Source organism: Dicentrarchus labrax, unplaced genomic scaffold, assembly GCF_905237075.1.
Source record: "Dicentrarchus labrax unplaced genomic scaffold, dlabrax2021, whole genome shotgun sequence".
NCBI lineage: Eukaryota > Metazoa > Chordata > Actinopteri > Moronidae > Dicentrarchus > Dicentrarchus labrax.
In genome coordinates, this window is record NW_026136712.1 from 3868238 (window position 1) to 3891173 (window position 22936).

Genomic DNA, 22936 nt, shown 5'->3' on the forward strand with positions numbered 1-22936 from the left:
CGAACCCGGGGCCGCTGCAGCAAGGACTCGGTACATGGTGCCAGCTCTGCCAGGTGAGCTAACCGGGCGCCCCCACCATAGTTTTTTCATACCCGGCATTAAAACAACGTACCTTGGCTGCAAAATGGCTACAGGATTACATCCATTGTCAACAACATACCAATCAAATGCCGGAATTAAACAAAATCCTTTTAGTAGGTGCTGAGACACCACAGGGCACCAATCACTTAAGGGCACTTAAGTCTTATTTCAGAGTCTAAATCAGTATTTACAATTAAATCATCTAATGGAAATCCTCATCCATTAAATTTAATAACTCTATTTAGGTAGAAACTTAAAATAAAAGACCAATGTGCACGTCTTATACCAAAGCAATTTCCAGCCAGCGTTTTCTCTGAGTTAGTTGATAGTGGAAAAGTACAAAAAGACCCTGCAGAGAGAATTGACTCCCGCAGCCGTGGGCAATGAACCGCAAAGGCTGACAGCGAAGCACTCGTGGTGTTAGTGTAAAAAGTGTTCCTGTATCCATGCTACAACACTCTGCTACCCAAACCCATGTTTGCTTGCTCAGTCTTTTAATTATAATAGTCAGCTGATTGTGGGTAAACCATGCATGGAGACAGTGGCAACATGACGCTGATGTAAGATGTTGTGACACTGCATAAACATATGTCCACATAAACAACTGGACTTGTGGTAGATGTAAAGACGTATTCTGGATCATGTCTGCCCAGTGTCCTCATAGGGGCTGTTTTTGTTCTCCTGATAATACACAGTCCACTGAGGTTTTATGTTACTGTGTGTAGTTTCTGTCCGTTTTAAACCACACAAAGTAGATCGGCCTCCAGTTCAATTGTGCTCCCTTTACTAAACTGTCTCTGTTCCCTTGATGTGGCATTGATCCGTCTACTCGGAGCATTGTCTGTGCCAGCCTGACCAGCGCCATCAATATTGCATCAGGTTCAGTCTAAACAGCTCAGAACTCTTTTGCAGTCCATCTAGGGAAAGGTAATAAAATTCATGCCTGTCTTCATTCCCTGGGCGAGGAGGAGTCACATGGTGGCTCACCCCACAGCTTTGTTTTGTACACCAGAGGACAGAATAATTCAGACGCTGTCTTTTTGTGCCAAGAGGTGAGGTTAGGAAATTATACTCTTGGGCCATGCAAAAAGTGACTTTTACATTATTAATCACCTCAGACATTAATTAGTAATCTCTGGTAATTAGTATTTGGTCCTTTCATCACCCAGAATCAGCTGTTCCGAGAAAATTAAATGTTTACAAGAGAGCGAGTCAATATTTGCTCGCTGGAAGTTAAATTGAATTATCTCAAGGATTACTTCTGAGTGCTCAAACCCACCTGAGCAGCGTGGGGAATTGATGGCATCCAGCTCTGTCCATGGGAACACAGTTGGACCAGATTTTGGCCCAAACTCCAACTGACTTTTACATTGTTCCCTTCTCCATCTCTCCCCTGACTATGGTGGTTTATCTGGCAGACACGGCAATCTAGGGAAGCATGAAGATATTAAATTAAACCAGGAGGATTCAGCCATGCGGCTGCCGCAATGCGCCCTGGGAAATATAGTAAAAAATGGAAAGTGTTTCCAGAGGATGATATCTACAGTGCTGGCAGCTCATTGACTTCAAGCCTTTTAGCTAGCTCATTAGCCTTTTAGCTACAACTATATGGTTATATGGTTGTGCTGATGTTATACTATCGTGCTTTTAATTAATGGCCTGAAAAGATCTCAAAACCCACAGTGTGTATTGTTGTGACACAGAACGGAATATTATAGTGATTAAGGCACAATTAGGGTCATGTGCCTGACTGTCTAAATAAGTTGTTTTGGTTGAGCAAAGCGACCAACCAAGGGCACGGCCTATTTCTGAGGGCATTGCGGCTGAGCTGGCTAACGATCTCGTCCAGCACAATAACCCCGGGCTGCCATCTTGGGCTCTATTTTAAGAACACTAATTGAAGAAATGTCATTTTCCCATCTACTTAAGAGAAGTGATTCTTCTCAATTTGATAGACCACACACATTTGCATGGCAAAAGATCAAAAGGATATATATTTTTTTTAAACAGGTCTTATGTAAGTGTTCTTTGAAGTAACTCCCCTTAATCATTTAATAGACCATCACTAATGTACTCTAATTTCTTCTAATTGAATTTGACTACGCAGTTTGACTGGAGCAGATGAATTGTGCAAAGAAAAACTACTTCTCTATTACACTATCATGTCCATACACCATCCAGCAATTATGATATACAAAGAAGTCAGAGCTGCAGTGTAAGAATAGATTGCTCTAATTTGCACATTTGAGTGATAGTTTTGTTATGCTGTTTAGTAAGTCACCCTTTTATAAAGAGTTTTTAAGCTGTAAATAATTGCTTTATTAATGGTCAATTAATATTTTACTAATACTTCATAGAGCAGTTAAAAAGCCATTAAGCCATTAAACTACAAGTTCTTTAAGTATTCTAATCAACCTCATCAGGACTGTGTAGGTGTGATTTTATCAGATTTCATAGGACTGTGACCATACATCCTTCCAACTGCCATCTGATTGTGATTCAAATGTTAAGTCCTGATTGGTACGTGATATCACCTCTTTCTGTCTGAGGACCCACCCACTTCAAACCATTAAGAAAAATAATAAAAAACAGAAATCTCTGGAGAATTTGGCATAAAGTACTAGCTCATGTAGGACTCCATCACTCACTTGAGAAAATGTTTACTAGCGTCTTAAGAGAACCTACAATTGATATTTTTTATAACAAAGTGATGTGAAAGGGGCCACTTGTACTAATGAACCTACAGAGAATAATCGTCTGAATCTGCAGGTCCCCTCAGCTTTATATAGCGTTATAGTGACTTTCAGATTGTTGTTTAGGTGTCCGGCTGCAACTCACACTTCACTCTCACAGCTCTCATAGCCTCATCTTCAACCACAGCCAGCAGCTGTTTTCCGAGATAAAGCTCTAAAAACCAACAACTCCATATGAATGATAATATTTTTCAGTTTATCAATACAAAAGTTCATGTCAATGTTCAGTTCACAGCTTGCTTCTGCTGCCCCCAAGTGGCCCAAAAAAAATATAATTTATTATTTAACTTGATAGAGACAAATATTTGGGACCCAAAAGTTGTTGTTTTTTTCATGATTTATAAAGCTTTAAAGAAGCAGTGTGTAGGATTGAGTGGCATCTAGCAGTAAAATTGCAGATTGCAACTAGTGTGTAGGAGAAACTACAGCGGCCACAAAACTGCAAAAATGCAAAAGGCCCCTTCTGAAACCAGTGTCCATTCTGGGCTACTGTATAAACATAGTGGTTCAACATGGTGGACTCAATAGAAAGCAACCCAGCTGCTTGTGTAGATAAAACGGTTCATTGGCAGGTAACAACAACACAACAATTCTTGTTTTCAAGTGATTATACACTAATGACCACATACATATGAATATTATATTCAATTTCTGACAGTAGATCATCCTACATTTTACACACTGGACCTTTCACAAATGATTCATCAACATAAATAAAAACCATTAGCTTTGGAAAGGGTGAATTATTAGAAAGTGTCAGTGCCTAATTTTAAAATTATGCAAATAGCTGACTTACTTTTTATTCAAAGTCAGGTGCTGTTTTCTTAGTTAACACAGCAACATGTGGAAAACTAGCAAATTGTGCTTAACAAAATCAAATATGACATTAAACCATCTGAGAAGTGTGAAAGCACTTTGGATTTGAAAAAGCATGACTGAAGGTAAGGCGGTTTGCAGACGTTAAGAAATGTAACTGCCTTACAGTAACATTACCATCAGAAAAGACCTGTCACTCAGTGAGCCAGCGGAGGCACCATGAATGAACTGAACATCAATCTTACAGTGTAGTTCAGGATAAGGCTGCATGGGTTGCATACAAATTAATTTCAAACAATATACTGTTAAATGTCATTTGTTCAAACTTGATTTCTGTAAGTGAAAAGTGACAGCCCCAGCTGCCTAAATCTGTCAAACTGTTGTCAGTGGATGTTGCCTCATTTAAAGGGTTGAGCCAACGTTTTGTCACTGTTGCTGTCTCTCTCTGTGCATGCAGAGGCTAGTCAAGGTCAGCACAGACATATTCTTCCCAAAATACCTTTGACAGGTAACACAATGACATCCAGGAGACAGAATGTGAGTGATATTCCTAAAAGTCCTCCAGCCTCTTTCATAAATAGCACGGCTGCCGTCTGTCCTTCATGACTTCCTTTCCCCTGGCAGGCTGATTGATTGGAATGCACATAATCCATTATTTTGGCCCATTGATTGAGCTTGGCAATCAAAGATCAGTGTTGTGGCAGAGGTAACCGGACCCTCCTTTGAGACGATTGCGTCGCACAGGCGAAAGCCGAGGTGTCAGCTGCCGGCCTACTAATCACCCTGTGCTGTGAGTAATGGCTATGGAAGCAATCATGGGGGAAATGCATCATCTCTACAGACCCTCTATCCATCAACCTGACTCGCTCTCATTTGACTGAAACGCATGCCAACGTGAAATATGACGCTTTGTCAAAGGCAGAGGGAGCTTGTTGGCTCCTGAGCTGCAGAATGTAATAATTAAACACACCCATAAAGGCCCATTGTATTTCATGCATTGACATGTACGTGTTGCGCATTTCTGAATCTGTTTCCCTAGGTAAACATTTCACGCTCGGCTCCGGTGCATAATTACAATGCTTCACCAGTTCATACAGAGTTACAATATACTAACAGTCATTTTCCACTTCAGTCATCTTTCAATTTGTTTCCCCACATGATATCAACAGAGTAATGGTGGAAGAAGGAAGAACTGCCTCGCTTGCACACCATCAAAAAACTATTTGTCAGAGAGTTTGATGTGTTTCACCCAAACAAAAGCCACAAGCAGGCGTGCTAGCTAACCGATCCTTTTTGACGGTTTGAATTATGTAAGGGAGCAGGAGCAATTCCAGGGTTTTCTTTACAAATCTGGGATTTTTAGAAGTTGTTTGTGTTGCAGTTTTGGCTGTGCACATGTAATTTTACACAGCAGGGGAACGTTTCCTCTCCATCCACAGGAGTCCCTGGGCCTATCACCTTGCAATCTGCAGGCTGGCCTTTTCCTGCCCTCTTCTCCAAAGTACCTCTCCATTATGCAGCATGTTGTTAGTCTCAACAGGTGCCTAAAAAATATTTGCACAGGGAGGCCTAGATTTGCTATTTCAGGAGTAAAATAGAGCGAGACATCAAGACAGAGTTGAAGTGAAGACTTTAGAGGACGCAGAGTCTTTCAACAAGCGCTAATGTGCCAGTTTAACAAAGCAAAATGACCAAAAATGTCAAATGGGGTCCTGCACCCCATAACAAATTCAGAAGATGATTTATGTTTTTGTACATCTAACGAATGCAATATTTGTCATTTTGAAACAAATTGCTGCAGCATCTCTGGAAATGAATTCTATAGATTTTCCTCTCGGCTCATTCTGGTTTTCTCTCAGCGAGGGTTATTACTTAATTAGATCGGAGGAAGGCTCTGTCAGATATCTCCCCTTCCTCTGACTGAGACTCACCGTACCTCAGTCACACACATAGAATACTGATCACCCGGCAGTCGCTTTAACCAATTACCTGACATCAGTAAAATATGACATGATACACAGATACATTTCCACAAAAACTGGTTCTACCCTTTTCCCCCTTGTTGCTGTGGGGTGAGTCACCGTTCTTCAAGATTAGATGGGATTTAAATCTCCAAGTTTTGCTGCTCATTAGAGAATACAGCAAACTTGATTTAAAGTGAAATCATAATTAAAACTAAATATCATACAAAGGAAGGATTCCCACAGCATTTCATGACATTTTATTGCTCATGAATGTACGCAGATTATCTTTGGAACAAAGTGTGCTTTATCAGAACTTTACAGTGTTCCTAAACGTTTTCCAAGAAAAGGTTTCTGTGATGGCTGAATTTTATTCCCTGATGTATGTAAAATAAATATGTTTGTGCAGAAATAGCATACAATCCCTATAAAAAGTAACTCTCTCTCTTCAAAGTTTTTCTTCAAGCTCTGGCCAGAAAGCAGTTTTGACCTCATCAGACCATAGAAACTTCATCCAGCTGAGTTCAGAGTGTGTCTCTGACAAACTGCAGCATTTCGTATGTTTTTTAAGAATAACGCTCTCCTTGCCACTCCTCCATTAAACTGCAACTGGTGAAGCACCTGGCAAATTGTTGTATATACATAGAAGTATTTTCTGATTCTGACGCCCTTATTAGCAGGATGACGTCATTTGTCTGTCCCTTCAAAATCGCTGTTGAAAAAAAAGGAGGATTTCTTGGCTGCAGTTTGGAAAAACAATGCAAAGTTCAAGTGAGCTAGAGAGTGAATGAAGAGAGGGAGCAGCGTAAGCAAGAACAGCAATGAATCAGAGAGATAAAACGTTGTTTTCGTGGTAAACGTAGTGGATTTTGTGTGAATAGAGACGAGGCGTACACTCTATGACCTGCTGCTCTTTATACATCCACGACACCGTGTGCGTCACAAACACAGTAAACAGTGAGAAAATACAGGCAGATACAGGCTGCAGGGTCTCTGCAGATACAAGCACCACCAAGCACTTCTCATTTAGTTAGGTTTGGGCACAAATACGACTTTGTTAGATTTAGGGAAACAAGTTTGGGTTGAAGTGACTACTTCTTCGTTATTACTTCATTAATTTTAAGGGAACTTTGTCGTTATAGTAACAATAATTAGAATAATAACTACACAGTAAAGTGTTGTGAAACTATCATAATCATGGCTTAAAAAATGTTGACTCCTAGTGGCACATATGTCATTATGGGGCATTTGCTGAAATGACTGATTCTGTAGTTTTTGGGGAGGACAGTCTCGGGTTGTCTCTTGGTGCCCTCCCTCAATAGTCTCCTTCTTGCACTCTCACTCAGTTTCTCACTCTAGGCAGATTTACAGCTGTGACACACTCTTTCCATTTTCTAATGATTGATTTAACTGGACTTCCAAGGGATGTTCAGTGCCTTGGAAGTTTTATTCATCCTCTGACTTTTGCCATTCAGTCACCTCTGTTACTTTTTCTTCATTTTGCCACAATACTGCCTCACCAAGAGTTGGACCTACTAGATATAATAAATACTTATGTAAACATGTATTTTGTATGTTATATTCATTATTATTTAGATCACTTTGTTGATCACTCTGTTTATAGATTGAAAAGAGTAAAGGCTGCAGCCATGCTTGTTATGCTCATTATTAACTTATGCACAGTAATGCTTTGAGCAAACTGCTAACAAGCTGATGGTAAGCATGTATAATGTTCACTATGTTCACCATCTTAGTTTAGTGTGTTAGCGTGCTAACATTTGCTAAACAAATGTAAAAACAAATTAAAGCTGAGGCTGATCAGAGTGTCATTAGTCTTGTCATAAAGCCAAGTGTAGGACAATTAAAAATGTTGAACTCATTATGGATATATATAGGATTCATCATCTGGGTATCATGGATCTCTCTACAAAATTTCTTGGCAACCTATTTTTATAGTTATTTCTGTTTGGAACAAAGTTGTGGACATTGCCATCCCTAGAGCTTGCTAGAATGGCTAAAAGCCACATTAAATCTACTTTGATTCAATAAAACATGAAAACTACCAAAGGGGGTAATTACTTTCTATATAGTATATAGTATATATATTTCACTGTATATGGTGTGGTGTGTCTGAGCTGAAAAAGAAAAAATGGCAAAAGAGAAAAGGGATTTACTTCCCTGTGTGATCCAATCATGAGGAAATATTAAAATGCCTACATATGGTGCCTTAAACCTCATCCCAAGATACCTGCCCCACCTGGCTCCCTTCAGTCTGATCTGGCAGGCCACGAAATTAATCACAATTGCTGTGATCAGTGCAACTGATGTGACCAGTGGCACTTTTCTGAAATGTTAATAAAGCCATATTGAATGGCGCACTTTTCTCGGCAGGAAGTCCGTAGCCTGTGGCTGCTCACTAAATCTCAATGACTTCATTAACTCATTACCATGAGTCACGGCGTGCAGTGCCAACAGCAATTAAAACACGACAGAAAAGAGCGGTGTCCTTGGGCCACTGTTCTGCTCGCGAGACTGATACGCTTTACTAGATTTAGCAGGATGATTGACATATCAATAAGGGCCGAGGTAGATTAAATGGACCCAATCAATATTCAGATTTGTCTCACTCACACCTTGCTCCTGAAGCAAAATGTGCACACCTTGTCAAGTGCTGTCGGCTTTTGTGCTCTGGGCTCTGTGGCAATGCTGCAGTTATCAATATCCTGTCTGTCACATTCGTGAATTTGATATGGTGATCCTGTGAAGATTTTATTTGAATTTTTAATGCCTGAAAAAATTTACTTTTTAACAATATGATAATTGAAAAATTACCAAGAGCTAAACAAAGTGGAAGTCAGTGAAAAAATCCTAGAGGGCATAAAAGGTCACGAAGATTTTCTCCCAGTACAGAAAAGACTGGTTAATATTCATCCAGTTCTTTTGTCTTTTTATTCCTTATTCAACCAGGAGGCCAGAGGAGACGGAAAAATCGTAACTTTCAATGAATATGTCAGGGTTTTAATTCAACTCTCTCCTCTGTCTTTTGTAGAAACACATTTCTATTCATGAAGCCAATCCTCCGTAGTCATGACACTGCATACTTATGTTTCTTTTGTAAAACTCCAGCAAAATGGTAATTAAATTGCAACTGTGGGCTTCTGTCCCCTATGCAGACTTAAAGAAGCCTTTATCTTAGCAAATGACTGACAGCTGATTATGAAAAACCCAGCATTCCTTTTTTTCCCTCCTGCGTGAAGGCAGTCCACCCACACCTTCTGCTTTTGTGCGCACTATTGTTACGGCTCCATTGTTAATGAGTTTAGAATTAACTGGCTGTAATGACTGGAGACTAGAGCCCCTGCTGAGCCTGATTGTGCTGTTGAATGGGGAGCTGGAGGAGTAATGTATGGATGGATGTGCACACTGCGTGCAGGTATGTGTCTGTTGCTCGCTGGAAAAAATGCCAGCGCTGCCAGAACTGTGAGGGTCGTTTTCGGGACCGTCACACTTCGATGCTCACCACTGCTGTACAACCTGACATCAGGTGTCATCCTGTGGCCATTCATCTACTTTAGGGGATTGGTTTTATTGTGATTTTTGATATCAGGCAGACATCAGCTGGTAAAGCTGTGGCCTCAGTCAGCTGGGGCCATTAGACTCTGCCCAAACTAATCCATTACACTATGAATTAGTGCTATTAGCTCATTCAGAGACATTTACTTGGCGTTAAAACTTTGTGGATGATAATGTGATGTGGATATATTTATTAAAATAAGTAACCTATATTACAGACTTTATCCACAAGACAGCTGACAACATGCGTTCACACTAGTGTTTTCAATTTGGTATAGTATAGTGTAGGTATAATTGTGGGGAGTTGGATAGAAACAGTCTCAGTCCCAGTTTAACCGTCTCTACTGCACTCTGTGGTCACATAAACTGTTTTAAAATGGCCCAACTCACAATTTAATTTAGTGGTTCCATTTATGTATTTTTCTGTTCGAGCATACAGTAGTGACTGGATCTTGGCTCTTAAATGTAACCAGTTGAACAGTTACCCCTGAGCAATACTGCGCTGAGACATTGGTCACATACTGCCAAACTCCTTTATTGTGTAATCTGCTATACAGACATTTAAAATGGCTGACCATAGAGCATGTTAGAGGTTTACAGGAGTTTCTTTATTGTGACGGCCATACAGCCTTTGCCCCAGCCTTACATTTTCCAAGATCTCAGTTTTCCTCGTCCGCACTAAAACTCGCTGCTGGCGTTTTCAGATTCATCCACTCTGGAGAGAACTTTCAAAAAGCTCCATGTTTAGTGAGAAAAACGCCACCTATAGTGTGGTTAGAAGGCCAAAGCTGAGAAAAAATCTATCCACCTCAGTGTTCATGTGCTCAAGTAAATATATTGCCGCTTATGGTATTAATCCCATAATGCTCAGCTACTTCTTGGTTTGATGAGTTTGATGAGCTGGTCTTCACTATAAGAGGAAAAACACACCCTCCAAAAACTCTTAAATTCTCCTTTTTCCCTGTTGTGTCTTGTTCGCTGGCTAGCTAGCCACTGCTAAGCCTACGTTCCAAGATAAACTGAGTTGGAGCGTGTTGGAACCCTGCGGCTTTACTGTGACTATAGTGATGTTGGATTCATGAACAAATCACTCTTTTTGAGCGTCTCTTATAGAGAAACAAGTTTACTTGATTTGCAAACAGATGAAACAGAAATCCTGCTGATGTATGGTGCAAGTGCAGTTGTGCATACAAGCCAAGTTAACTTGGGGTGGCCATATTTACATCAGGGACCCTTAATGTACCACACACATATGAGCTTTCATCGGGAAGGGGGACAGTTATTTCAGGACTAAGCGCACCTACCGAGTGCACCTTCGGACACCATGAACGCAGCATTTTTGTTGCTGAGACTGACCTTCTCTACAGCATGACAGCTAACTCTTAGCATACTGACAGTTTCCCATCACTACTCCAGAGTTCTATAAGCAGCATCTGCAGCTACACTAACGTTATCTGATGGTCAATACAGTAAAAACCTGTTGTGTGTTAAATACAGATGTGGCATGTGGGTGTGGTGGCTTTAGAGTTGTTAGAAGGGCAACTTTGATGGACCTGAGCTGAGCTATGAAATGATTAATGTAGCTTATTACTACAACTTACTACCCTGTCCATGTCACATTATGTTGTATTCAAGGTTGGCCCCCTGCTGGGGCTGCACCACTGGGAAATGCCTCAGGGTTGAAGCAAAGGTCACAATGACCCGTTTACAACATCTATAACACGTCAAAAAAGGTTAGCTGTACATCTGTGCTTAGCAAATGATGAGTATTAAGCACAGTGTAGTAGACTAGCTGGATTTTGGGGACTTCTTCTGTGTGTCTCGTCTGTCTCTCCCTCTCCTCTTCTTCTCTCCCCCTCTGTCCTGCAGCATAATTCTCTATAATGAGCTTGTGGACAGGAGATGAGATATGATTCTTGGAATTAAAACAGCATTTTCTACTTTGATCATCCAGCAGTGTGTGAAGCACTGAAATAAGACTCTCCCCTTCTTTATCGAATCTTTGCTCTCACTCTCCCTCTCTTAATCTTTCCCTTGCTCGCTCGCCCTGCTCTATCTGAGCTTGGGGGATTGCTGTACGAGATGGAGAGTTAATGAAGAAAGCTTTTTTTCTCCCCTGCAAGAAGACCGGTAAACTCCGGCAACTTTGTGCTTTTGTTAATCGCGTCACGATCGGCTTTCATGCTTTACAATCCCAACCCTGAACCAGTTAAGCATAAATATTTAACATCGTTATTTCCAAGCCCTGAGAATACGTCAAACAATTGCATGAGCTGCTACACAAATTAATCAGAACTATTTTTTGCTTCTAAAGTTGGCGGAACAGCTCCAGTCTTTCTCCGTAAAGCAATCCCAACCACAACATCCCCTTTTATTCCTTTTCATTACACCATCGCATTTTACATCACTTAGAGGCAAAACACTAGTCACGTGGCCACTCGCTCTCACGCACACACTCACACACACTCATAAGTGGGCTTGTCTTTGTAAACTGCAAGTGAGATGCAACATTGTCAAAAAGCCATTTAAGACGCTATCATCTAATATGGAGGCTGACGTGGGTTGGTGCTGGCAGCATGGTTATGTAAGCAGCTTTCTCAGGGACTGATAGCAATCCAACACACCCAGCAGGGGAGCAGTGGTGTGTGTTTGTGTGTGTGTGTGTGTTGGGTGAGGGGTGGGGGGTGTGAAAGAAATCACACATTCAGTACGCTACATAATATTGCACACAGTGTTTTGCCACAGGTACAGAGAGAGGCACTCGTTTGTGCCAATTGATTTGTTAATATGCTAATGCGCCATGATTAGCGAAGCAAGAAACCGAGTGTGTCTTCGCTCAGTGAGGTGTTGATTGAAAGAAATCAACAACTGGGGTGGCAGATGAGAAAGAAATCCACATTTTGGAAATCAAAACTTTGAACTCTTTGTTGTAATTACAGGCAAAAGTAGATACTTAAAATATAGCTCAGATAGCTGGCTGTTTTTTTTTACAGAGATCACGTAAATATGCAGACACAGATGCTTTCTGTTCCATGACTTTAAAACAATAATCACATATCTACACGTATCTTTCCATACTGGCCATGAAGTGTCTGTTTAGTGACTACACTGTGAGATATGGGTGACAAAATCCACTGTACGTTTGCCAAAGTGTAGCAGAAGCTAATACACAGCTTCAGCAGCCTGAGTTAGCAACATTTTGTGGATATTTTCCAGTGTTACTTAAGTTCTTTCTTTGTGTTACCCCGGACAGTATTGCCATGCTAAGCCATAGCAGGAGGGATACTTCCTGGTAGTCTCCAGCGCTAGGACAAAGCATTAGCCTACAGGACATTACCAGGCATCAATTTGGCTAACTCGGGCTGCTGAAGCTAATATTATATTTGGCTTGGTGTTAGTTTTGGCTATCATTTCTATAAACAGCTTAGGTTTCCTCCTTCTCACATAGCTGTAAGGCAGTATAGCAGTGAAGTATGCTAACAGCAGCTTTGCATGCTAAACTGAAAGCTTCGAGTTAGCACATTACAATGATACATTAGCGGCGATGAATTAATGATCAGTTTGTTTGAATGCGGTTTCAGCTTCCAGGCTCATGAGCTGAATGCATTGGCACCATTAGCAAACATGGTTTATGAGATATTACATATGCTATATTATGTGTTAATATGAAATGCAAGAGTATGTGAAGTTTTACAGTCATAAAAAAACATTTAGCTTTATTGTGGCATACATCACAGTATGGCAGCTGCCCCTACAGTCACTACTCTGCTCATGTAGCCTTAACTCAAGTACCCATTACTATCAATGAAATTCACAGCTAAATATATTTTTCTATATACTTCACAACAAAGATCAGACAGGAATCAAATACAAGCTGTTGGCTACATAGTGTCCTATAAAAGAGTGAAGTGTTGCCTTCAGTTCTCCTGGTGGGATTTGCTTCCTGAAGACCTTGGCTCTGTGTATATTGTGTACACATGACACGTCTGTGGCTGACATTTTGGCGGACCGAGTCCACATCATTGATTTCAAGAGATAGCCCTGCTGATATGTCAAGGCCAGCTGGGGTAAGGGTGGCTGGAAATGCAGCGTAGCCCTTGTAGAACGAGTTACCTTGGGCTGAAAAACTGAGCAAACATTGTTAAGTGCTGATGGTGGGCATGCTGGCAAGTAGATTTGCCCTGGGAGGGAGGTCTCCTCTGTGCACTAACTCCTCTGCAGCTTTCCACTCGCAGTTGTCTTTCCCCTTTGTGGTGCTGCACCAGAAAGTCTGAAATTTCTGGCTGCAACAGCCAACATCACTCTTGCTGACTGTATGTAGGTGTAGCAGTTGACTGTAAGAATGCAGTCCTACTCCAATTAAGGAGCATAACCAATTCTGTTTACTGTTGAGCTGCCAACTACACTAATGCCATTTGTAGCCCTGCTTTAAAAGTCTCATTTTTACACATTTCATCCCTCCCCTGACAGTCAGTTTTAAACCGTTTGATTGATCTCCTCTCCCTGCATTGCAAGGAAATTGTGCGTCAAAATCACTGACTGCTTTACATGGCGATGCTGTGGAATGAGACGATTGTTAGCATTTGAGGTGCTGAAGGGAAAAGCTGAATCTTCCTGTAGCACTCTTAAACCTTACAAGTTTCTGTTGACTAAAACACTGCACACATCATAAATATACTGCATAATGTTGAGTCAGGAGAACTGTAACTAATGCTTGGGTATCAAGGCTTCTTGTCACATTTTGGTTCTAAATAACCGCGCGGGAACACTCAGTAAACGGATGTGTGAAAGACCTGGAATGGATCGGTTTGGTGTTTTGCAGCTCGTGTAGCAGGGTCACAAACGGATTAATTACCTGCATCACCTCTGCCAAAGCAAAGGAAATACATTCTGCAACCACTAAAGCTGAAGGTGTACAGCAGCTACAGCTTCTCCCAAGCTTTGAATCTGTATAATAGTTCACTGGGTCCACAATGTCCCACACTACAGGACTGCATCTGCATCATCCTCATTATCCCTCCTCACCAGGCATAAGGCATTACATATGGACTAAACAAAGGATGCAAGAGATGACAGAGTGTGTCCTCTGGGGGAAACACTCCACACATCAATACGTCAGCCTTGCATTACATGTCTGATGGATTTATTAAGCCATCGATAAGTTATTGACTAGAAAAACGCTCAAGGTCATCTTGTAGGAATCTCCAGTAGCTGTGCTTAACATAGCACAGTAAGAGGTTAACGTCAATGGTCTTTCCTGTTCCTCCAAGGTGCAACGAGTGCAGACTTTCACTGCCTCGTGAGGTTAAAATGACCATAATAAATCTAAGGGGGCTTATCAAGAGCTGCTGATCAATACCAGTACGGAACCTCAGCGCTGCTGATATTAAAGTAATTTTGTCAAAATTGGAATTTCATGTGTGCTCAAAGTGACAAAATGATCAACAACAAATTAAGTGACTCAATCATTGATTTTTTTTTTCAACAAAAACATCACATCCAATTCCACTTTTTTGCACTGCAATACATCACCTCTAAGGCAGACAATTCTGATGGATGTTTGCTCTAATTAGCTACTTTATTATTCACTAATGAAAAGGTGCAACCTAATTATTTATGTCAACTACAGGCAACTGTACATTATGTTCTGTTCTTTGGTTTCTCACAGATTTCAGCAAACATCATATATTTTCAACATCCCTTTAATAATAACAATAACCATTGTTTACTTGTTTTTTATCTGTATATAAGTAAAGTGCTTTTTATATAAACTGGTAAAGACAATGAGATAATAAATACTCACTCACTCATCGTGCATGAAATATTCAATGTGTAGTGTTTACAAGATGTCACATATTACGCATTTATGACAAAGAATATATATTTTTTTAAAGTGATGGTAAAAAAGAAAAAAGTGGACTATATGAACAAAATGTGTGTAATCTTGAGGAGGAAGCATTTTCTTCTATTTTAAAGTCTGCCTGTTATACAACAATATCTGTCCAAAGTTTGCCAACATTTGCCATTATTGGCTACTGGTCACACCAGACAAAGATAGCAGCAGAGTGCATTAGATTAAGCAGGGGGGGGTGTTATTGATAATAAAAAGATTTTTGTTTTTAATTTATGCACTATTTTTTTCTTTCGTTCGTTATATAGTCTCACTTTAATGTACAATAAACACTCATATATTTAAGACTCCATTTTCAGGTTCTTAAAGTGTTGTTTTGATGAGAAGGGTTTTGTAAAAAGTGTTCACTACAGTGGATTGAATATAGCAGTGCAGTGTTAATCTTCAGTGAGTGCGCCCTCACTCTGCTGGTTCTTATGTGTACTTATGTGTAGCATTTTAGTACAGAGATGTGCTGTTTGCATATTTCTCTCACCGGGGATTTCATGTAAACCTCCCCTTGTTAGCAGTACTGATGTGGAAAAATCTGTGCTCATCAGTGTAGCTATAGCAGCACTCCTTATTCTTACTGTACTCCAAACCATAAAGGTTCATTTGGTCACTGGGTTTAAGGTCAAAACTGGTGTGCATATCGTTCATGCACCCCTGTAGCTGTGTGTTGCTGTGTGGGAGGCCACTGCGATGAGAAGCTGATGGTAAATCGATAGTGATGGATCAAAGTGCTGCATGGCTAGAGCCCTGCGGTGTCGTTGTGCGGGGAACAACGGTGACTTTTTACACCTCCTCCCTTCTTCTCATTATCCTCTTCCCCTCTCCTTCTACCCTAATTCTCTCGTTTCATCTTGAAACTCCAACTCTTCTCTGTCTTACCCCTCACTTGGTAGCATTTTACGTGTGTGTGTGCGTGCGTGTATTTGAATGTGTGTGTGCTCGAGACAGAGAGAGAGAGGTGACTTGATGCTTTGTGTCATGGTGTCAGGTGGCATCAGCCTGTAGTTGATGGGAAGATAAAATGTAAGACAATCGATATCCGAGCACAAAAATTGTTCTCATTTCCAGCAGCCCTCATGCATTACGTGTGTCCACATATCTGTTGCAGTAACATGTGGGCAACATTTGACTCATAAAAGAGATGTAATTCATAAAATGAAGCTATTGTTCTGCTTTATTGTCTCATGTTTGAGTGAATTTAACCCTATTCATGCTTTTCAGGGCAAATACAACTATAACTGCCGGTTGTTCAATGTGAATGTGTTTTTCTGTTATATCACCACACAAGTAGCACAATCTAATAAATAACCACTTGGTTCTGTTTTCTAGGAGAAAAACATTGGCCGGTCCGCTCCCAGAGTCACCATGGTAGGGATGGCTGTTCTTTCTTAAAGGGTCAAAGTTGCCTCTAAACACTTCTTTGTGATTTCTGTATTTCTCTTATCAACCTGTTAATCATTAATAGTGGTAATCTGAAGTAACATCTGGATCCTGATCAGTGTTTGGAGGCAGCTTATACCTGGAGTGTTAATTGTAGTGCAGTGCCTTCCCGTTGACCTCTATCTATCTATATGCCTAACCTGTGTATTTTCCCCTTGACCTTTAGCTCTCCTGTCTGTGTGATGAGTATGTGTGTGTGCAGTCTGGTCTGTGTGTGCTGGCTCTAGAGGTGGAACGGTACACAAAATGTAATGGTTTGTCCATTGAGACAAGTGTTTGATTAGTTAGATGAGAATGTTAATACGGAGCTGCAATTAGTCCAAAGTAAAAACGAATATGCCTACCAGTAAATCTAAAGCTCACTAACGCATTGTAGGTTACCTCATTTAAAAATGCCTGCGTTAAAAATGCCTTGCAGCAGTGACATTGAGGTCGCCAGAAGTGCTATAAGTGGATCGATAAACTATTGTCTTTCACAAACTGTTACACTACATAAATCCCTGTAGTTGTTACACAGTTAGGTGTGTAACAACTGTGTAGGGGTGGGCGATATGGGCAAAAAATAATATCTCGTTATTTTTTGGGATATGGCGATAACGATAATGTAGAGAGCGTTGCTGCACCATGTATTAAGTGGATGTAATGAGTTTCCGAGTAATTTAAATACTCGATAATGGAAATTTTCACATCGTCAAAACAACAATGATGATATTATCGCAAACGATATATATCGCCCACCTCTACCCCTGTGTGGTCCTGAAGGTCTATTAAAAGTTCAGCCTGTGCTTGTTTATAGGGAAGGCACAACCGACTGACTAAAATGCACATGTTGATGGATATTACAGCAGGGCTCTAGCCCTGCAGAAGGCAAATGTATTGCAAGTAGTTTAAGCTGGCATAATTGTTTCTGTTTCCAGAGACATCCCCAAACTTCTTCAATTAGCTAAAAGTAATGAATAAACTTGAAATAAATCACTAAAATAATGGATGAGTGGTTGGAACGTCCAGCTTTTTCCACTGCAAGTGGTTGTAGTACGAATGCAAACTAAACATTGATAGTTTGATCGTATGAAACTATTGTAACATCCACTATTATATGATCAATCTTTAAAAAACTTCCAGTTTGAAATGAATTCAAATGAACACATTTGGAACATAAATGGTAGTGTTGGTGAAGGGGTACTTGGTTCATCGGACGGGACTGTGGGGGTACATCTTACAAAAAAACAAGGGAACCACGTGTCTAGGTGACAGCCAAAGCTCTCTCTGTGGAATTTATATCCCCCACATACTAAAGGTAGACCAGATTAGACAGTATTAAGCTAATTCAACAATAAACTGAACTGATCAACAATTCTGGGCAAAAATGTACCGTTACACCCCTATCTGGTTCTGTTCAAATCAATGGTGTGGTGATGTGGGCCCGCTTACAAGGACACATTGTAAAGAGGAGAATTCAGTTGCAATGCAGTTTTTGTTTTCAGCTAAAAAGTCCATTCTGTGAGTAGAGTGTGGGCCTAATTAATGAAAAAACTCACCAAACTAGGACACACTGTATGTAAATAAGAATGTTCTGTACCTCTTGATGTTTGTTGCAGCTGGCCCACATTTTTAGTTTTTTTCATTGTGTTGTGCCTTAAAACCCAACTGATCCCATTTCACTCTGTTCTAATTCCTGCCCTTTGAACTGTATGTTTTGAACTGTTTCACTGAAGCTTTTTGTGTCGTCCACTTTACTGAAATGAATGTCCTAACCTCTATGGTGTGCGTGGTCTTCGACTCTGTCCGTCTCAGTGGAGAGGAGGGCTGGTCTATAAAGGCATGGATAAAGGCAGTTTTGATGATGTTACTTCTTTTATTTTAAGAAGACATCAGATAAATCTGTGCTTATCCTTGCTTAAGATATACGGACCCTCCTCTTCCTCCTCTACCTCTTCCTCGCCCTTCGCCTCCTCTCAAAGGAAGTCTGCTTTTCAACAGCCCACAAATGGAGTCGGTTGGTATGTCAATCAACTGTTGAAAGAAATGGCTTTTTTATTAGAGTATGATTCCTGCAATGTGACATCCGATGAAAATGCCATACTGTTACACTGTTTGATTTTCAGGAAAGATTACAACCTTTAAACCCAGTGAGTCACCTCTGCTTTGTAGTGAGAGTAAAGAGACGAGCTCTGTAGGAACATTATGGAGCACTACTTCAAAAAAATGGATCTCTTATTGCCTTTTAACACACAGGGTCACAATAGTCCATGCCGGGTTCACTGTCTATCACATTTCAAAATGAACTTGATATGAGGTCCATCTCAACCTCCTGCCCTTCCACGTCCCTGCTGAGACTATCATGGCGCATTTGTCAAGCTGCAGAGGTAGTGACATGTCAAGTAACTACTTGGCCTTTGGTCTCTTGGGGGTGATTGTGAGTTATGAGATAAAGAGAGATACTTACTGGCAGAAACAGTCAGGACTGAGATTTTATTGCACAGGAACCGCAGCTCTAGTGGTTCTCATGAATGGAGTTATCTATGAATGAATAATGATATCTGAGTATTTCAATGTGGCTATTAATTTCAACCAATTCAAAACCTGTGTTAATTGGTTTTCACTCATTAGCAGACATGATTAAAGGACAAGGACAGCAATATTTGCAGACTTTAGGCATACAAATTATTATAGCACTAAAGCAAATCATATAACCAGATTTTGAACGACATATTAAACCGACTGAAACGGATAATGATCTAGTGCTATGATGTGTTTTTTTCCCGTATGTGTTGATAGTGTTTTCCACTGCACACTTGCTTTTTGTTTTCTTGCTGAATGTAAGGTATCTCATTTTCATGACATAGAAATAGGTACAGTCAATATGAAATTCCAATTTTAATCTAGTTGTTATCAGCTCTACCTGCCTATCACCAAATGACCAGCAGATAACTAATAAGAGCAAACTAACTAACTAACTAAACAGCTAATATTGGACTTTTATGCATCAGATTTCTAGAAACAAGACTCAATAAGTGCATTTCCACCCACATTTTTATACACATTTTCAATTTGCACTTAAACGAAAAAACAAGAACTATGTGAAAACAAAAACGTACATGAAGCATGTGGCTTCCATGAAGTTTCCACTGTAGAGACAAAAAAAAGGATTTTGATGTGACTGGTGCTCTTTTAATTACGTAAACTTGTTGAGTTTGTTAAATGGCACCCGGATGGAGAATTAGCAGAACCAATTGTTTATCTTGATTCACCCAACTACTAATACTTGCATAACAGTAGTGGATTGAACACAGATTTCCTTTTGCCAATTTAACTGGAAATGTATGTATGTATATGTAAACAGTCATCAAACACATTCACCATATCAGCTTTTAGGGACCAAAAGGTTGTTTCAAAAGGTCCAGTGTGTAACATTTTGGAGGATCTATTGGCAGAAATTGAATTTAATATTCATAGGTGTATAATCACCTGAATCTTAGTATAATATATAATATAGTTTTTTTTACCTTAAAATGAGCCACTTTTATCTAAATGATAAATGGACTGTACTTACATAGCCCCTTTTCAGTCTTTCGACCACTCAGTGCACTGTACACTACATGCCACACTCACCCCATTCACACACATTCATACACTGATGGCAGTGGCTGCCATACAAGGTGCCATCTGCTCACCAGAACGGAAACTAATCATTCATACACACTCATACACCGATGCACAGCATCAGGAGCACTTCGACATGCAGCGAGAGAATCGACCGGCCAACTTTCTGATTAGTGGATGACCCACTCTACCTCTGAGCCACAGCTAAAGATGGTGTGGGTCCACCATGTTTCTACAGTAGCCCAGAAAGGACAAACCAAACACTGGCTATAGATAGGGCCTTTCGCTGCCCCCGTAATTTCTCCTACACACTTCACAGCCCGTTCTCATTCCCAAGTCATCAAATTCCAGCACTGTTTAATTATTTGCCATCTGAAACTCCTCTTTAGGGTGGATTTGGTGGTGGGGAACTGAAATTGACGAGGTTCTTGTTTCGTAGCTAAGTTGCTTAACAGAGGGGCAAACCACTTTTGCTACTGTAGGCTTTGCACGTACATTGTTGCTCCGTAATGCCAGTGTGCAGAGAGTACGATTACCATTTAGGATTTTAACATTTTTGGTATCAATAAAGACAATGTGTCTAACAGAAATAAAACAGTATGTCAACACTCCTCTCCCCCTCCCCTTAATCTGACCCGAGGACCCTGACATTAATTGGGGTGAAACCAGCAAAAAGACTGCACCAAATGTCACCGTTTTAATATTTCTACAAACAAAAACAATGCCATCAGAGTCATTTTACACATGCTATAAAAAACCCATAAAAACTGTGATTCTGAGGAGCACACAATATGCTGAGTTCAGGAATGTGGAAATGACTTTAATTTGGGTCCTTTCAGTTTTGCAGTCTGATGCTAAAGCGGAGTCCTTTTCTTGACTTTGTTTTCTCCTTTCACAGCACATTGTACTTTAGATTTTTTTGTTTGCAAGTATTGACTCTTGAGTTGTATTTCATTTCATATTATTGACACCTTTGGTACCGAGCAGCCAGTGCTATGCTACAGTAGTTTTGTGCTACACTTCCAGATATTGCTTGTCAAAGTGTGTTCCCGGTGCTGTTTTTCAAATTCAGTTTAGCTTTAGTGGCATCGCTATAGTTAAATACGGTCTTGCCAAAGCAGCTTGTACAAGGTCTACAATGTAAGCAAGTGCTGTTTCATATCTGTTGATGAGGTTTGAGTTTCTGTAGTTGACATTGACAGTTACCATTGCACAAGCTTCTCTGAACTAGCTATATGTTGAATCATATTGAACAGTAACAGCATTATGAAGATGATACTCTTACTTAAAGATATAGGTTAAGCCTTTTATCAGGGTCATGTTTTTAGCTTAAACTCCAAGCTCTGACTCATACTAGTCATTAAGTTAGGAATGAGGACTGGAAGCTAAAATTAGCAGTGCTATGAATATAACTTATAAGCATTATCACCAGTGCTGCAGTTGGGTCAGAGTTAAGCCTGCTGCTCTGCAAGTGAAATCAATGAGGAGGTGGGAGCTACGTCTGTCCAGGGGCCTAAAGCTTTGTCCCCTACTCACCGAGTGAAGTGGGGCTATTATGGCAGTTAACATTTAGCGATTAAATGTGAACACTCTTTGTCAGTTGTTAAATGTCAAGCCCACGGTGGCTTCCCTTCCCTGCTCTTCCTTTGCTGCGAGAAGAGTGCAGGGATGTGTCAGTAGCACCGGGCTGTCAACAGAGCCAGTGGGACAGAGACATCCGCATTCATACCTGTCACACACATTTTGTGCACATACTGGCAAAACACACACATGCACAATGCACTCTGTGCCCCCCACACGCCACCACCTCCACCTCCACCTCCTTTGGGCCTTTCATAACTCCAGTAGCTCCTCTTGGCAGAGCTAATGGGATGGCAGGGCTGTTGGTTTTAGAGAGGGATGTCATGAGGAGAGTGGAGCAGAGAGCTGAGGATGGCTCTCTAATAGATTCTGGGGTGGGCGGCGTAGAGTCGAGGGGGTGGAGGGTTGCCTTGTGATCGCTGGGCCATGTTGCTGTTTCTCTCCTTTTTTCATCCCACTGCCCCACCATATCCTCCTTTTTCATACTTTTCCTTCTCTTATCTGCTTTCTGTCTCAGTTTATCTTGTGTGCCCCCCCGCGTTGATACCAAGCCTTAAGTTGTGCGTGTCTATATGTATTGTCAGTGTTTTGAAGTCTGTCATGATTTCACATTCCTTATTTACTCAGAGTTTGCAATGCATTTGCACAAGCAGTTAAAGGTTTTTCTGCTTTCATATATCTTTTGCATAGTGCTTAATGTATGCTGCTGCAGGATTTCATTCTTTAAAATCTTATAAACTTATACATATAAAAGTATGAAGCTCAAACACTTCATGCCCAGTACTTGAGGGGATTAATTGTGGAATACTGTTCAATATTTTAACTCTTATCAAATTCATTGATTGACAATGAAGATTTTATAGACCAAAAAATTGAAACCTAAAAATTCAAAAATAGTTCCTTAAGACAAAATCCTCATGACAGTAAGAGCCATAGCATGTGATGCTATACTCATTAACCAATCAGTGAGCCCTCACTGTATGGACAGTCCTCTCACCAGAAAAGACCGTTGACGTTAAATGATTCTGCAAAACCCTGTATTACATTTTTTAACATTTTCTGAATTCTTTCATTCTATTACAGCTGCAGTTGGCAACTACTGTATGGTTAAGGTTGGGAAACTTTGTGTTTATGGCAAATAAACTATGGTTAGGGATAGGCAACTAAAACACTGGTTTAAAGTTAGGCAAAGGGTTAGGGTTATCTGTCACAAAATTTGAACTCCG

General features: G+C 40.4%; 1 protein-coding gene across 9 annotated transcripts in view; it reads left to right on the forward strand.

Moving 5' to 3' along the window:
- The window catches only part of LOC127372879 (protein shisa-6), a 64138-nt gene that overhangs the window by 23906 nt on the left and 17296 nt on the right, over window positions 1–22936 (forward strand). For 6 of the 9 annotated variants that reach the window (XM_051416789.1, XM_051416790.1, XM_051416794.1 and 3 more), the window contains exon 5: window positions 16416–16454. The exons of the other annotated variants lie outside the window; for them this stretch is intronic. In XM_051416789.1, the coding sequence (XP_051272749.1) occupies window positions 16416–16454 (39 nt within the window). The remainder of the gene's footprint in view (window positions 1–16415; window positions 16455–22936) is intronic. 9 annotated transcript variants of the gene reach the window in all.